Source organism: Chionomys nivalis, chromosome 10, assembly GCF_950005125.1.
Source record: "Chionomys nivalis chromosome 10, mChiNiv1.1, whole genome shotgun sequence".
Taxonomy (NCBI): Eukaryota; Metazoa; Chordata; class Mammalia; order Rodentia; family Cricetidae; genus Chionomys; species Chionomys nivalis.
In genome coordinates, this window is record NC_080095.1 from 67632416 (window position 1) to 67649044 (window position 16629).

The following is a 16629-nucleotide window of genomic DNA, read 5'->3' on the forward strand; positions in this document are numbered from 1 at the left end:
AAAGGTCACACTCCGGCAGCCCTTCCACATCTGCTGACGCTCCAGGCAGGGAAAGGCGCTCTGTGCCCATCAGGGGGGCTCCGAAAGAATCCGTGCGGTTTATTCACGATCCTATCTATTCTCACTGCATTCGTGGCATTAGCCAGGCTTGGTTCTTACACTTCCTTGTTCACAGAAGATTAGAGGTGTGAACAAGAATGAACAGGGGAGTTGTCATGGGAGAACAGGAACAGTCCCGTCCTAAGGCAGGGCTGGAGTCGGGACAGAAGGAAGACTGGGCTGTTGATGAAGGGAGACAAAAATCCCATCCAGACTGACACACAGATGACAACTGGGCTTCCAATTTAAACAGCAAGGACCAAGCAGGAAAGGAAATATATGACTGATTTCAAAAACATTATAATAAAATGATTATCCTTAAAATTTTCATATTTTGGCCACTTTGTCCCTTATGACGCTGGCTAAGAAAACACTGCCAGGTTATCTGCTTCTATCCTTAAACACAACGGAAACCTCATGGCTACTGATCAGATACTCCATGTACCTGTTCTCTCGCATCAGGGTCCCGTCCCTCAACAACCAGTTGAAGGCGCCATGCCGAACGAAGTGTCACATCCTGGAGCGGGTACAAGCTGCCAGCCAGTCAGTTCTCACTATGGGCTCTTCACGAGAAAACGGCTGGGAGGCCAACTGTCTGCTGTTTGAATTGAGACTCTGGTACCCACACTGGCAGTCTAGCGCATGACGTGATGAGCGGCTCACAGTCAAGGTAAGTGGCCTTTGTCTACATGTCAGCCCTGTGCTCAAGCATGCTTGACTTGATCGCCTCTGCTTTCGGTGTATCATAGAGAATACATCGCACAAACAGACAGACAGACAAAAGTGTAACTTACCTCCTCACTCTCGGGCTGCGCAAATACAACTGGCTGGCCCGTATCCGAAGCTTCCCTTATACTGAGGTGCAAGGGGACGTCTCCTGCAAAAGCCCACGGGCAAACATCAGAGCCAGGGAAGCTGACACAGGCACCCACAATCTCACTGCTCCAACTTCGGAAAGAAATAAAATTTGAACTAGTCTCTCGGACTAAGTTGAATTATGCCCACCCTCAATTTGCTAAATGCCTAAAAGAGGAATTTCCAATGCAAATTAGGGTGAACATTTCCACTTCAGGCAGTCCAGTGACTACGCATGCATAGGTAAAGCTCTGGGGCAACCAACCAAGAAAGAAAGCATCCGACTCGTTCTTTGCCGAAGATCTCCAGGCAAGGAATAGCTCAGAGGACACTCCCGTTACGGCTGACACATCGTGTCGCATGCCATGAGAAGACGAATGAGGAAAGGACACAGATGCAAAGTAGTCCCCAAAAGGCACCAGGATTCTTCCTGATGTTGCCAGATGTATGAGTGAAGACAGCAGTTATAAAGAGGGCTCAGCTCCTAACGCTGGAGACCCAAGGAGATCCCTACAGCCTACACTGTGCAAGCAGAGAATCAAGCTGTTCTCTGACCTCCACATATGTTCCAAGTACCTGCACCCACACACTATGTACAAACATAAAGTGTAACAAAAGCATTTTAAAAGTAGGTCAGATATAGATTCCAATAGGAATCTGGTTTTGAGACACTGTTCTTTTTTACTATCTACTGACCCATGCAGCATGACACATAACTCGTGAGCTTGGCCTGCTCTGGGGAAGCACTGTTAGGATACAGACTGAGGTGGAGCAGCTGTGCACACCTGACCACGCCGGACCCAGACTCCTGAAGGCTGAGGACCAGAGTGCAGTATGAGTCATGAGCAGAACTGTCTTGTCGTGTCTCTCGGCAGTATCAGAAGTGCCCCGACCCTGCAAAGGTTACTGAACGTGGGCAAATGTGGGCTTCATGTCAGTATCGCACACAGTGCCCTGTCAGGTAATATAAACAATGCAGAAGTCTATGTCACAAAATACTGTAATTTATTACACAGGGCATGGCAGAGGGACAGACAGTTCAAGCTGCTGTTGTCAGACAGCTTTGCAATTGTACTTTTTGGTTCCAATAGTTTATGTTTTTTAATTAGCGTATAAAATGGGTTTCATTATAATATTTTCACAAATATTGCTGTACTATGCTCATACAATCTCCAAACTTCCCTAAATATCCACGGTGCTAATCTGGGTTGTCAACTTGACTACATCTATGACCAACTAAAATCCAAGCTGCTGGACATACCTGTGAGAGATCCGAGGTAGGAAGACCCTCCCTAAATCTGGTCATACCTTCAGGTGGCGCCCACATAAAAGGTCATGGAAGAAGGAAGCTTTTGCTTTTTGCCTGCCTCCCTTCACTCTTGCTGATAAGTTCACCTATTGTGTTGCTGAAGCATTCCCTTGTCGGCATTAGGACCTCCTTCTTTAGGATTCCAACATGGACTGAAGACCAGATGAGACATCCAGCCTCATGAATTGAACAATTACTGGATTTTTAGCTCTTCAGTTCAGGTTGAGAGAAAACCATTATTGGACCAACCAGACCACAGACTGTAAGCTACTCTAAGAAAGTATATTCTCGCCGGGCGTGGTGGCGCACGCCTTTAATCCCAGCACTCGGGAGGCAGAGGCAGGCGGATCTCTGTGAGTTCAAGACCAGCCTGGTCTGCAGAGCTAGTTCCAGGACAGGCTCCAAAGCCACACAGAAACCCTGTCTCGAAAAACCAAAAAAAAAGAAAGTATATTCTCTCTCTCTCTCTCTCTCTCTCTCTCTCTCTCTCTCTCCTCACCTCTCTGTCTCTCTCTGTCTCTGTCTCTCCTCTCTTTTCCTCTCTCTGTCTCTCTATCTCTCACCTCTGTCTGTCTCTGTGTCTGTCTCTCCTCTCTTCTCCCCCCACCCTCTCTCTCTCTCATACGCAGAGTTCTATTCCTTTAGAGAGCCATGACAAATAAAACATCCAACATCTGAATGACAACATCTATGATTATTTCATTTAAGAATTTTAGTGTTACAGCAAATCTGACGTCTCTTCTACAGATCAAGACTGCAGGAGATTCTCACCAGAGTAGACAGGTAAATGCTACATAAAGTACTTAGAAACCCAGAAAGTTTTTATCTTGATTTATGAATAGCAAGGAAACCCGAATGGCTTCTTTCTGCTGCAGAAATGGAGTAAAAAGGCCAATTCTGTATTTCATACAGTCACCTGCTGACATTGAATTTGCCCTCCAGAGAGTCCTAACACAGAGACACGGAGGACCATGAGAGGCCACAGTGAGAAATGGAAGCCCAGGGAGCAGTCTGGTCAGAAAGGGGCATCTTAAAAAAGAGTCAGAGCACATTCCAGATGTTGGGCAGATTTTTTCTGGGATGCTCTGAGACTTAACTACTGTGTATCAATATCCCTTTCGGTTCGTGTGGATAAAGGTCTAACAGCCACTTCAGGCTGGACGGGTGGCTCAGTTCAATTCCAGGGACTCACGTCCTGGAAGGAGAGAGCCAATTCCTGAAAGTTCTTCTCTGACCTCCACATGAACGCAATGGCGCCTGTACAGCCACCCTTCACCCCAACACACAAAGCATAAATACACTTAAAAACATAACTTAAAAATTCAAACAGCTGTTTCAGAAACAATCAACCCACAGGCCAGAAAAGAATGGGGGTGAGGCTGAGCGAGTTCTTGTTGGTTTCAGTTCCTCATCCCAGTTCCAACCTCCTCACAAGCACACGCTTGCTGCAGCTCACAGATTTCGCTGGGGTTCCCTGACTGTGTTAAGTAGGTGAGTGGGACCTCCTGACTACCTTTCCTGTGACAGTGTGGCGAGGCTCTTCCATAGAGTGTCCAGCAGTCACGACTTCTGACACACTTTTAGGTCGTCATACATTTCTGAGCAGCTGATTAAGAGAGAACTTCCAGTCTCCAAATAAATGACTTACAAAACTGTCCTGCTTGTTCTAAGTTAGGGAATTACAGTGCCAGCAAAATTCAATAATGTCATTATAATTACACATTTGCTTATTACATAAGTGAAAGTCAATCTGTTACGTTATTATGCAGATTTGGAAAACTGAACTTTCTAGGTTAAATAAAAACAGTTTCAGAATATAATTAGTGGCTATAATTATAGTAATATATCAAAATATATCATTAGCATTCACCTGGCATTGTAGTTGCTACTACAGAGCAATGAATAATAACAACAATAAGTTTAGCATTAACTTTCAGAAACTTACAATAGAGAATGTTCTGAAATCCTTTCATCTCTAAAGGATCTTAACTTCCAGCTACCTGAAGCCAGTACCGGAACTAGTCTCTGCTCAGGACAGAAGCTCATTCATGACTGCCATAGAAAAGTACATTGCCTTCAACATCCAAAGCTTGCTTGTGGATTTTTTGGAAAATCATGTTTTACCCCAAATCTGTTTTACCCTCACATGATTTTTCTCTTCCTACACTACTTAAGTCTTGGATTCAGTGTAATAAAACAAGACCTACAATAAAAATTCAGGTATCATAGTTTATAGAAATGGCAATTGCATATCACAATAATCAAGAGGAGATATTGTCATTCAGCAGCTGAAAGACTGACAAGCAAAGAACTTCTCAAGAAGGCATTTTACACACAGTCCAAGAACGTGCTCTTAGAACGTGTGCTGTAACACACAGAGGGAACATGTCCATGTATACTTACTTATACAATAATATCTATACAGTAATATCTATGTCTCCTTTACACATACTCCAAGAACATGCTCTTAAAACATGTGCTGTAACACACAGAGGGAACATGTCCACGTACACCTGCTTATACAATGATATCTATGTCCCATGTCACAATCAAGCTATCTACCCCCCTTTAAAAGATGACTTCAGACCATGGTACTCAGATCACATCTCTTTCCTCAAATTGAACATATAGGCAGTTTTTAATCTGTCATAAAAATCATACCATGAACAAGCCTATCTATTCACAGAGGACAAGGACTGCTTGATGTATACAGTGGAGCTGTGCTAGCACTTCAAAACACAAAGCCCCACACAGCTACTTAAGTTGTATTCCATGCCAGATTTCACTGCCATTTCCCCTGTGAAAGAGCATTTTAAGGTCTTACCTAGAACATCAAGATCAAGAGAATGCTAAGGTCTTACCTAGAACGTCAAGGTCAAGGGTCTGTGCTAGTTTTCTTGCTCCATCAGCACCAAAAATATGGGTTTTGTGTTTACATTCTGGACATTGGAAGACACTCATGTTTTGGACAAGGCCAAGAACCTAGAATAATAAAAACACATTAAAATTGAAAATACAGAACATCATAGTTTATAATTTTATATATTAATTATAGCATGTAATTAATTTTACTGAGCACCTAGTAGTTAGTGGTATATTGTGAGTAAGGCAGGGCTCTCTGCTCTCGTGGAGCTCACAAGCAAGTGAGAGATGAGGACAGGTCACTAACGTAGCCATAAATGCTAAAAGGGGATAAACGGGAGCTAAAATGCTTGGCCAGGGCAGAATGCTCAGAGACAATTGTTGCTTCAGGGACAGTAGGTAGGCAACCTGAAGAGGCAGTGGTGTCTGCAGCAAAGACACAGTCAGGAGCAGGAGCACAACCAAGGTTGCAAATGCAACAGTCATACATAGCTGGTCATGAAGTGGGTGGTAGGGTCACAGGGAGGTGAGGAAGGTCAGGGTCAGAGGGAGGTGAGGAAGGTCAGGGTCAGAGAGAAGTGAGGAAGGTCCGGGTCAGAGGGAAGTGAGGAAGATCAGGGTCACAGGGAGGTGAGGAGGGTCAGGGTCACAGGGAGGTGAAGAGGGTCAGGGTCACAGGGAGGTGAGGAAGGTCAGGGTCAGAGGGTCAGAGGGTGTCATGCTCTGAAGAGCCACTCTCCCAGAGGCTCTGGTATCTAAAGTTTGCTCCTCAGCTTACTCCTGGCAACTCTTGGAAATGGGCTCCAGCTTGAGGAGTTAACTCTCTGGAATAACTTGCTGTCTGCTCTAGCCTCTTCAGTCTCTGTCAGTTCTCTTTCTGTCTGTCTGTGTCTCCTCTCCCCTTCTTTCTCTGCTTCTTGTCCAACACAAAGTGAACAACTTTCTCCTCTGCGCGCTCCCCAAGCACATGGAGCCAAGCAAGTGTGGACTGACCCCTCTGAGACTGTGAACCAAGTTAAGCCTCTCCATTCCTTCAGGTATTTTAGTCATAGCAATGAGAACAGCGACAAACCAGAAGATAGGACATTAATGCTCATGAGACACAGAAACAACAAAGATTTCTGAAGTGGGAAAGAGGTGGTGGTAAGCGAAGGCACAGGGGGAAAATGTAGCTGTGATGACAATGTGCTGAAGAACAAGAGGGGAGAAACAGGAACAGGTGACGGAGGACAACAGTCCACAGTCGGCAGCTAACACACTCCGGGCTCTTTTAAGTCACGTTCTGGAGTAAGTGCAAGGACAGTGTTCCTTTCTCCACACACAAACCCTGCTTAGTGATGGTTTTCTCATCCCCACTCTTCAGCTGAGGAAACTGAAGCTAGCAAAAGACACGTTAGCTCTTACTGCTGCTATTTGAATAAAACTTTAAAATTTCACCAACAGTTCCCATCTCTTTCTGTTTCCCAGGCTTTAGGCATAAAATAGACCTTTAAGAAACATTATTACCCAACAGTACTACTGAATAAGCAAACAGGTCTTGCAAATGTCATTTGCATCCAAGCACCTTGCAATCTCACACTCATATGAATTTAAACAGTGGCTCTCTCCTGGAATAAGAATGCAGAGCTTCACAGTGAGAGTGTGGATAGGGATAATTGTATCTGTGCCATCCTATCTGCTCCACCATAGACCCTTGCTGTAGGACAGTATTAGATCATCTGCATTTTAAATGAAGACTAGCATTGACAGCACATGATGGCACTGATAGACAAAGGTGATAAGATTGATTATTGCTTCTGAAAGGAGGAGCAGAGAAGATGAAGGCTGTCTACACACAGTGGAGGAGTCAGTGCAGTGCAGAAGCAGTGAAGGAACCCGGTGCAGTGCAGAAGCAGTGGAGGAGTCTGTGCAGTGGAGTAGTCAGTGCAGTGCAGGAGCAGTGGAGGAGTCTGTGCAGTGGAGGAGAGTCAGTGCAGTGCAGAAGCAGTGGAGGAGTCTGTGCAGCAAAGAAGCAGTGGAGTAGTCATGGGCAGTACAGAAGCAGTGGAGTCGTGTGCAGCACAGCTTTTCAAAGCAGTTCATACATAGTCTTTGGCTGATGCAAAGTAATACAAAAAATAAAACACGCCATGTTTTGGGAATTCAACACTACCTCCAGAAGGCCAGGAGAAAACACAGCTCAATGTCATAGGTTTATTTGTCTATCGACTGTGACTATATAATGTCCCCATTGCTTGGGTAGTTTAACTGCCATTTAAGTTGAATGTTATATATACCCTGACTTTAGGGCTTTCAACATAAACATAAAAAACATTACTCAATAAAAGAGAACATGAAAAATACAAATAAAGTGAAAATCTAGGTTGCTACATTTTAATTTAGAGAGAACAGGAGAAGCACTCTTAATCTGGAAGCTCTTAGCCCCACGGCATAGAGGCGTAGCATGAATGTACCTGCAGTTTCTGCCGTTCACCTCTCATGATCACACTATCCTCTGTGGACTAGAGAAACACCCAGATGTATTCTCTGCAGACCGCTCAAATGTCACAGACATAAAATATACAGATATAACCAAATAGCATTTAATGTGCACTTACATGCCAGTAACTGAGCTAGCCCCAAAGGAGAGCCTACAGTGGGGCGAGCGGACCATTAAAGCTCGTACTGTAATTGGAGAAATGGATTGAACACAAAAGATCTGTCCTGGAAGTAAAGTACAGAGTGTTTTGAGAACAAAGTGGAGAGGATTTACTGCTCCAGCGTCTGAGACAGTTTCTTTGAGGAAATGTCTGACCTAGAAGTTACAGAAAAGTCAGGCAAAAACAAGGAAAGAAAAACATTTACTCGTGAGTAGGAAGTACACGCCTCCTGTTGGAAACTGCAAGGTGGGTTGGGGTATGACCTGCAGCTGAAGGGGAGCGCATGCGTGGGTACTCAGATGTCTGCGCTCTGCAAGTGCAAAGAGCAGCCATGGAAGGGTTTGGGAAGCAAAGGCCCCCATGCCTATACCCACAGTAATTTTATTCAGAGGTTTAAAAACAACAAGCTATGATGAGAAATGAAAATGAGTTTGTCTTTGTTTATTTTTCCTAGACAAAGTCAGGACCACATGCTCAAAAATCAATCATGTGGGAGGTGATCACCTGTCTGAAATACAGCCAGTTCTCCTCCTGGGCACAAAGTAGGGATTTTTCTGCTTTCCAGTTAGGTGAGGACACACAGCATGTCTAGGCCAAAGTAACGTGGGCAGAAATACCTGCATCACTTATAGTCAAGATCTCGGGGCTAACTCCCTCTTCTGTCCTCTTTGTCCTGGCGCCCCAACAGTGGCTGCTGTGTCAGTACCGATGCCATAGAGGAAACGGACAAGCGGGAAAAGAGAATCCAGCTACCGTTGACTGAAACCACCAGATAGTTACTGATACTCAGAACCCCACCTTGCCTTAGCTCATATAAAGGGAGGGAAAAAAAGAATTTTCTTTCTTTTTTTTAATGATTTCCGTGTAATGTCATTTTTGTAATTTATTATGAAAATAACATAATAATACTACAAAATACATGTGATATAAGCATAAATATGTGTTGGGATATATGAAACACCACTTGACAAAAGTGAAATTAAAAGAAACAAAACCAAACCCTCTCGTGAGGGTTGGAACACTGAGCTCTCGTGTATAGTGGTACTGAGGGTAAACAGTACCACTGTAATGGAACAGCATGGAGTCCAGAAGTGACCTCTGTGTGAATGTCACAGCTGTATAATGGGAAGAACACAGCGCTTGCACGCTAGCCGGGTGCCACAGGAAGCTGGCATACCACAGCCCACCATTTGTACCACACAGACACTAACTTCATGCAGACCAGAAGCTCTCAGGAGAACACAAGCGGGGACATTACAACCTCAGAGGCAGACAGAGAAACACTAGAGATAAGCCGAAGCACCTACAGTTAAATAAGACTCTAACAATATGAAGAAACAAGCAGGTGCCATCGAAAGGAAGGGGAGACTATAGAGCAGGGCAGGGCTTCTACAGCGCAAGTTTCACAATAAGCTTTCTATTGGAAACAATCAATAAAGCCAGACAACACAATGAGAGACAGGTAAAAGCTTTTCAAGTGTCTTATCAAAGAAGACATCCAAAGCAATCTGAGTTAGAAAAAATGAGCACCAGTATGATCAAAACCAAACCCAAGAGAAAACACCCACGGCCGTGAGGAGGTGGAACAGCTCGAGCTTTGGCTGCCGGCCTTCTGTAAAGCTGCAAAGCCGTCGGGCCATATCTACCCACTGAGTTAGACTAGGCCCACTCCAGGTTGCAAACCAACCCAGATGCGAGCACATCACAGTGGGACAGTTGGGAAAGTGCCCAGATGTTCACCAAGGGTCAAGCAGGCGCATTCTTGCATGCCCCCACAGTGCAGCGAATCAGGAAGCACAGCCACCGTCAACCACCAATGTGACATTTGCGGTCATGACCAGGCAAACTGCACCAGGTTCATGACAACAAGCACTGTGCCACCCCAGTCACAGGAAGCCCACGGACAGGCCAGACTCCAGATTCATGAGCTGTGTTCCATGTGAGGAGAGTGGAAGGCCATAGGCCCTGGGTTCCATTTACTTTGAAGTGTTACTTCCCTTGACCAACTCCCAACCCTAATAACCACCATTTTATTCTCTTCCCCTGTGAGTTCAGCACTTTAGATCTTATATATAGCTGAAATCATGAAGCATTTGTCTTTCTGTGCCTGGATAATTTTACCTCAAATGATGCTCTCCAGATTTATCTATATTGTTGCAACAACGAGACTTTTTGGGCTGAACAGCGTTCCACTGTGTATATAAATAATGATCTTTAGTTGCTCATCTGTTGATGGACATTTACACTGGTCCCATATAATGGTGTCTGTGAATAACACTGAAAAGAACTTAAGAGTGCAGGCATGTCATTGGTATGCTGACATTAGTTCCATAGGATCTTGTGGCTTTCCTCTTAACAGAAAAGACAATTTGAAAGGGCTGGAGAGATGGCTCAACAGTTACGATCAAGTACTGTTGCTGCAGAGGACTAGTGTTTGGTTTCCAACACCCTGGTCAACTGCCTGTAACTCTAGCTCCAGGGGACCCTATGCCCTCTTCTGGCCTCCATGGACATCTGAACTCTTATATGTCCATACCAAGAGATACATAATTAAAAACAAAGTCTTTAAAGGTTTACACAGCTCTATATACTCTCATGATGCCATGTGCAGGACTCTTCCTCCACTTCGCCCAGGCTTGTCCATTCTCTTGTAGAGCATCCTCTAACAACGGCGCTCAGTGGTTCCTTTGTGATGTCCAGACTTTTCACAAACCCAAAGGTCATTTCGAAGTCTTTTTTTTTTTGCACTCTTTCCCTTGCAGCTGGATTTTGAGTTCTTTGCATATTTTGATAGTAGCCCCTTATGCTGGTTGGTTTTTAATCAACTTGACACAAACTAGATATCCGGGAAGAGGGGATTTTAATAGAGAATATGCCTACATAAGATCAGCCTGCAGGCAGGTCTGTGGGGCAGTTTTTGGACTAAAGATTGATGTGGGAGGGCCTTTCTCACCAAGGGTGGTGCTAACCCCGGGCAGGTCCTGGGCTGTATAAAAAAGCAGACTGAGAAAGCCAGTAAGCAGCATCCCTCCATGCTTTCTGCTTCTGTTACTGCCTCTAGGTTCCTGCTTTGAGTTCCTTCCCTGAACTCTTTCAATGATGAATTGTGATGTTGGAGTGTAAGAAGAAATAAACACTCTTCCTCCCAAGTTGTTTCTGGTCATGTTTTACCACAGCATTAGAAACCCTCACTAAGACCCCCTGACCACACACACAGTTTGAAAACACTTTCACAGTTTGTCTCTCTTTCTGTCAACTGCTTTCTTACTTATGGTGATACAACACCGTTTCCCATTTCTGTATCTGTTACCTCCAGAAGATCCCTGCCCAGAGCAAGGTCACAGGGTAGCTTTTCTCAGGTCTTCTTCTAATAGGGTTATAGTCTCACCCCTTATACTCGTGCCTATAGACCATCTGAAGTTGGTTTCTGTACAAGTGTGTGACAGGATCTAATTTAATTCTTTTCCGGTGATACCCAGCTGTCCCCGCACCATATATCAATGAGACTGTCCTTTCTCCATTGCATTCTTCACAGTTTGGTTTAAAACCAGAGAACAAATGCATGTAATTGCCCTGTTTCTTGACTACAAACAATACTGTTCATCTTATAAAAATTCCTTGAGCTACTCACTCACAACAGTGCCTTTTATGTAGGCACGTTTAGCTCAACAGTTGTTTTCAGACAGGAGGTGCTCACAGGACTGAAGAGAGGCTCAGTGGTTAACAATGGACACTACTCTTGCACAGGACTTGAGTTTGGCGCCCGGCACCCACACCGGTGGCTCTCAACCACCTATAATTCCAGCTCCTGGGGACCGGGTGCCTTTCTATGGCCTCTGTGGGCACCTACGCTCAGGTGCATGTAATCCACATTTGTCTCTGACAGCCATATAATCACAACTCTTAAAAAATCTCCAAAGAAGTGATCATAAGAAGAATGGTTTAATGAGGCGTTAAGAACAAATAATGGAGATGATGTGATATTAGGCGTCTGTGAACCAGGACCCAGAACCTTCTGCTCCAAATGGAAGCTTTCCATAGAAGCAAAGAAAGTAGGGTAAGATTACAATGTGCTACCGGAAGAGACAGCCTCCTGCTCTTACCTAACACTGCAGTGCACACCTGAGACATCTAACCCCAGAAAAGTTCCAAAATGACGGGCTCGTGCAGCCCATCCACAAGGTAGCCATGAACACGTACATGCTTACACACGTAGGAACACAGTCAAAAGTGGACAGCTGTGTAGCCTTGTGAAGTGAGCACGCTCATGTTACCAAGGCTCTGTTAAGAAAACTTCTCCAAAAACCATACAAACCTGCTTTTTAATACAATAATTTTATCTGATCTTGAATTTTATAGGAATGAATTATACAACGAAGCCCCTTTTTCTCCACGTGATTCATCTAGTTAAGCCATTTATTGGCGATGCGTTTTCAGAGCGCCCCAGCCTTCTACGACCCACTCTTCTATTACTGCACATACGGGCTGTTTCTAAGCTTTGGGTGTTGTAAATTTGCTTCTATGAATGCTTTTACATTTCCTTTTTAAAGTCTGAATAGCAGATTATACCCAGATATCATTCCTACAGTGGCTTGAATTTGCATTGCTATAATTGTGAACAAAGTTGAGCACATTTTACATGGTTTTTGGTCATTTTATGTCAGCTTCCACAATGTGCCTATTCAGGCATTCTGCCTGCTTTTGCAAACTATTATTCTTTTCTTACTGAACAGTAACAGTTCCCAGGGGAGGGTGGCAAGGTGGCTCAGTGGGTAAAGGCCTAAGTTCGATCCTCAGAACCCACATAAAGTAGGAAGAAGAGGACCAACTCCACAAAGTGGTTCTCAGATGCTCACACAGGCTTCATGGAATAGGAATTTCCTGTCCATGTTATGCACATGTGTGTGTGCACACACACAAAAATCTTTTATATGTCTTTTTATAATTTTAAATGGCTTTCATCTCAAAATTATACTTTAATGCATGGTTAAACTTAACTTTACCTGTTTTATTTTTACATTAAAAAATATAGCTATCTCAAAATTTAAGTAACATTTAAAGCGCTCTTTGTATTTCCATTGGACATTGCTGCCCTAGACGAAGTCTGACCATGAGTGTATTTTGGAAGTCACCCTATCTAGTGTCAAATGTACAAAGCTGTAAGAAAACATTTTACCAGGGTCTGAGATTTATTATAAGTATTTTAATTAATTGATTAGATTTACTATTAATATTATTATCATTGTGTGTTCATGTGTGCTAAGGTCACACATGGAGATCAGAGGGCAACTCCATGATATCAATTCTCTGCAGTCATTTATATGTATATATATGCATACATATGTTATTTATGTGTGTATATATGTACATTTTGTCAGATATATATATCATATATTTTCTCTCTAAATAATTAAAAAGGAGAAATCCATGATTAATAAACGCAGACTGCATGACAAATGACTATTTAGGACAGGGCTAGCTATGGGAAAGCCTGCAGGCAAAGTGTGAGCAAAGAGCTTAGAAGCCACTGTGATCCTGACGCGAGAGCACCCTCCAGCCACTGGGCCTGGGTAGGGCAGCCAGCAGTGACTAGGAACACCTAGAACATCCACATTCCAGTTCTATTCCGAGAGATTCTTCCCCTAAATAGGAAAGAAGTGATGTCTATATGATTTCACGCTAAAACAAAACAGCCTCCCACCTTGTAAGTGCTTTAGACACTGCTAAGCTGTTTGTGTTTACTGAAGGGCTGCTGTGTGTGTCCTCTGATAGCAGACACATTAAAACAGCAGCTTTCTGCTGCCTTCATTTACATAATGCCACGGAGCTGCAGCTGTAAGCATGCTCAGTCATGTTTAATGCCTCATCAAAGTATAAGCTCCTTTTTTCCTTTTTACCTCAGCTAGTTTTACTGGAAGAAAGCAAATATTACATGCCTGACTCCCGCCAGCCACGCCCCCCATCTCACATGTTATTCCAGCATCATTCCCAGCCATCGCGGGCTCAGAACGTCACTTCTTTTATTGACATTTTAAAATGGACTCTCTTGAAATATCAACATTGCTCTGAATATTGGATTTTTGTGTCTAAATGTACTGAATTAAGTAGGCTCAAAATTTTAATTTCTTCTTTCTATTTTAAACCCTGACTCGGGAAAGCAACAAGTAAGACTGTCAGGCCATGCCATTAAAAGCTACGTTTTAAGAAGTACAGTGTGGTGGGTGGGCAGGGCGTGGCACACTGCTAGGTAGAGAGATGAATAGTGACATGGAAATAAATTAGATTTGTACTGGCCTGCACCTGAATGAAGCGTGCATAATATATTATTTAGGATTTTAAAAGTGAGATGGTGCTCTTTTTTTTTTTTTTCCTTTACAGGATACAGAAAGAATGAATAGGGAAGCCGGTGTCTACACAACTCCCAGGGACGAGAGAAGCAGCCATGGTCCATGAGGTACAACTTTTTGAGTCCTTGCATTCTTAAGTCTCTAAAAGGAGGGCTTACACTGGCTTCTGACATCTGCCATGGAAACAGGAACAGTCAGAGCACTGTGCACTAAGTGATGTAAGTGCTGGATACAAAATCTTATTCAATTGCCATTAGGACCAGCAGAGTAGGGACTACGGCCCGTTTCATGGATGAGAACCCTGATGCTGACTTATCTGCTCGAGGTCACATCATAAATCACACAGCTACAGTTCAGTCTAGGTCACTGATTTGTATGTGGAAACAGGATGACGGGTAAATGAACTGAGGGACTTTACTCAGGAAGCAAGTGGCCTTAATAAAGACAAGTCAACACAGTCTAGTAGAGCAATTTAACATAATAATTAAAGGCGTTGTTACAGATGGCCGATTCCCATCCTCCTTTGCACTTAGGATTGCCATCAAGCCTCGGGCTTCTCGAAGATCATGGTCATGGCAGCGTTCCTCAGAGTCTCCGTCTGCATCTCGGCTGTCATCAGAACCTATGGTCCCATGGCTGCAGCTCACTCTTCAGGGCTCCCATTTCCTCTGCTTTCACTTCTCCACTTGAGCAAGCACAGCTCAATGAGAGGCGAACACTAGACTCCTAGAATGTCTCTGGTATTCCGGGGTGCCAACAGTACCAACCTCAATTCTGGATGGGCTGCACAACTCACAGGTGAGAACGTGAGCCCTGCAAAGAACAGACTGCCTGAGGGCACCTAGTGGAGCTCAGCAGCTCACTAAAGGATGGATAAATCCGTGCAGGTTTCCCTGTAAACTGGAGAAAATGATGCTCTTTCTCTCCGGGTGCCGTGAGGGTAAGATGAGACTAACTGAATAACTAGAAAAGGACTCTAGTTTAGAGCACACGAAAACTTCTAAGAGAGCCCATGGAAGGACAGGAGCCTGCATCCACTCTCTAAACATAGTTGAGCAAGTGTCCTTGTGATATGATTAAGCATCCTTTGTGTATATGCCCAAGAGTGGTACAGCTGGGTCTTGTAGTAAATTGATACCCATTTTTTCTGAGAAACTGCCAATCAGCATACAGAATGGGAAAAGATTTTTTTTTTCTCACCAACTCCGTATCCAACAGAGGCCTGATTTCCAAAATATATAAAGAACTCAAAAAACTAGATATCAACAAGCCAAATAATCCAATTAAAAACTGGGGCACAGATCTAAACAGAGAACTCTCAACAGAAGAATCTCAATGGTTGACAGACACTTAAGGAACTGCTCAACATCCTTGGCCATTAGGGAAATGCAAATCAAAATGAGTCTGAGATTTCATCTTACACCTGTCAGAGTGGCTAAGATCAAAACCACAAACAACAGCTCATGCTGGAGAGGATGTGGAGCAAGGGGAACATTCCTCCATTGCTGGTGGGAGTGCAAATTTGCACAGCCACTTTGGGGCAATACTTCTTTAAGTACATCTTTATCAGTCTATAACAAAATATCTGAGGATAAATGAAGAAAAGAGACTTTGAGATCACAGTTTTGGAAACGACAGGATGTGGCACCTGCAATAGCTTAGCTGTCATGAATATCTCATGGCATACAGAAGGAGCTTACGGGAAAAGGGAACATACCAGCAAGGAGGAAACCAGAGGGTGATCTGGGTTATATCCTTTTAATTAACTGATCCCACTGTCTCTTCTGAGAGCATGCCCAGTGACCTAATAAATACATCTCTTCTTAAACATCCCTCCCACTACCCAGAAAACCAAGCTACCAGTACAGGACCCTCCGAGGGACAAACCACATCAAACTACAGCATCACAGAAGGAGAAACAGGTGAGACTGAGACCACTTAACACAGAGAGTAAAACTATTTCACCATCACACCGAGCAGAAAACCAGCTCCTGATAGATTTATTAATGGCAAGCTAACTCCACATGTCCTCTTGACTTCTGCTTGTTTGGTGTGAACCCCGCTAAGCAGTCGATTGCAAGGCTGCCGATTCCGTGAGACCCTCCTTGCGCTGCCACTGTTCTGGATCAGGCTCTGACTGCCATCACCTCCACGCTGGTCAAAGAGAAGCCACATTTTACACCTGATCGCCTAGAAAGGCACATGGGTATGTGCTTATAACAGACAATGTCAGGAAATGAGGGTTTCTCTTAAGAACTTGGGCCGATGCGCTGTAAAACCTTTAGTTATATCTTTTCCTGAGCAGATTCATGACCAATGGTGCATCACATTGTGCCGTGACGGCCCTGACCATTTTGCTACTTCCTTACTGCTCCATGCTTTCTTGGATCTTTCTATTAATCTCCAGCAGATTAAAACATTTTAAAGATCCGGCCTAAGTGCATCTTCTTCCTGGCCAGCTTTTTATGGGCTCCCCGGATAAGAACAGTCCAGATCTGAGTTGCAGACAAACCGAGCA

General features: G+C 43.9%; 1 protein-coding gene across 3 annotated transcripts in view; it reads right to left on the bottom strand.

Annotated features, from left to right (window-relative positions):
- Positions 1-16629, bottom strand: part of Nubpl (NUBP iron-sulfur cluster assembly factor, mitochondrial) — a 162645-nt gene that overhangs the window by 5050 nt on the left and 140966 nt on the right. For all 3 annotated transcript variants that reach the window (XM_057782905.1, XM_057782903.1, XM_057782904.1), the window contains 2 exons: positions 5125-5245; positions 894-976 (listed from right to left, as the gene is read on the bottom strand). In XM_057782905.1, the coding sequence (XP_057638888.1) occupies positions 894-976; positions 5125-5245 (204 nt within the window). The remainder of the gene's footprint in view (positions 1-893; positions 977-5124; positions 5246-16629) is intronic.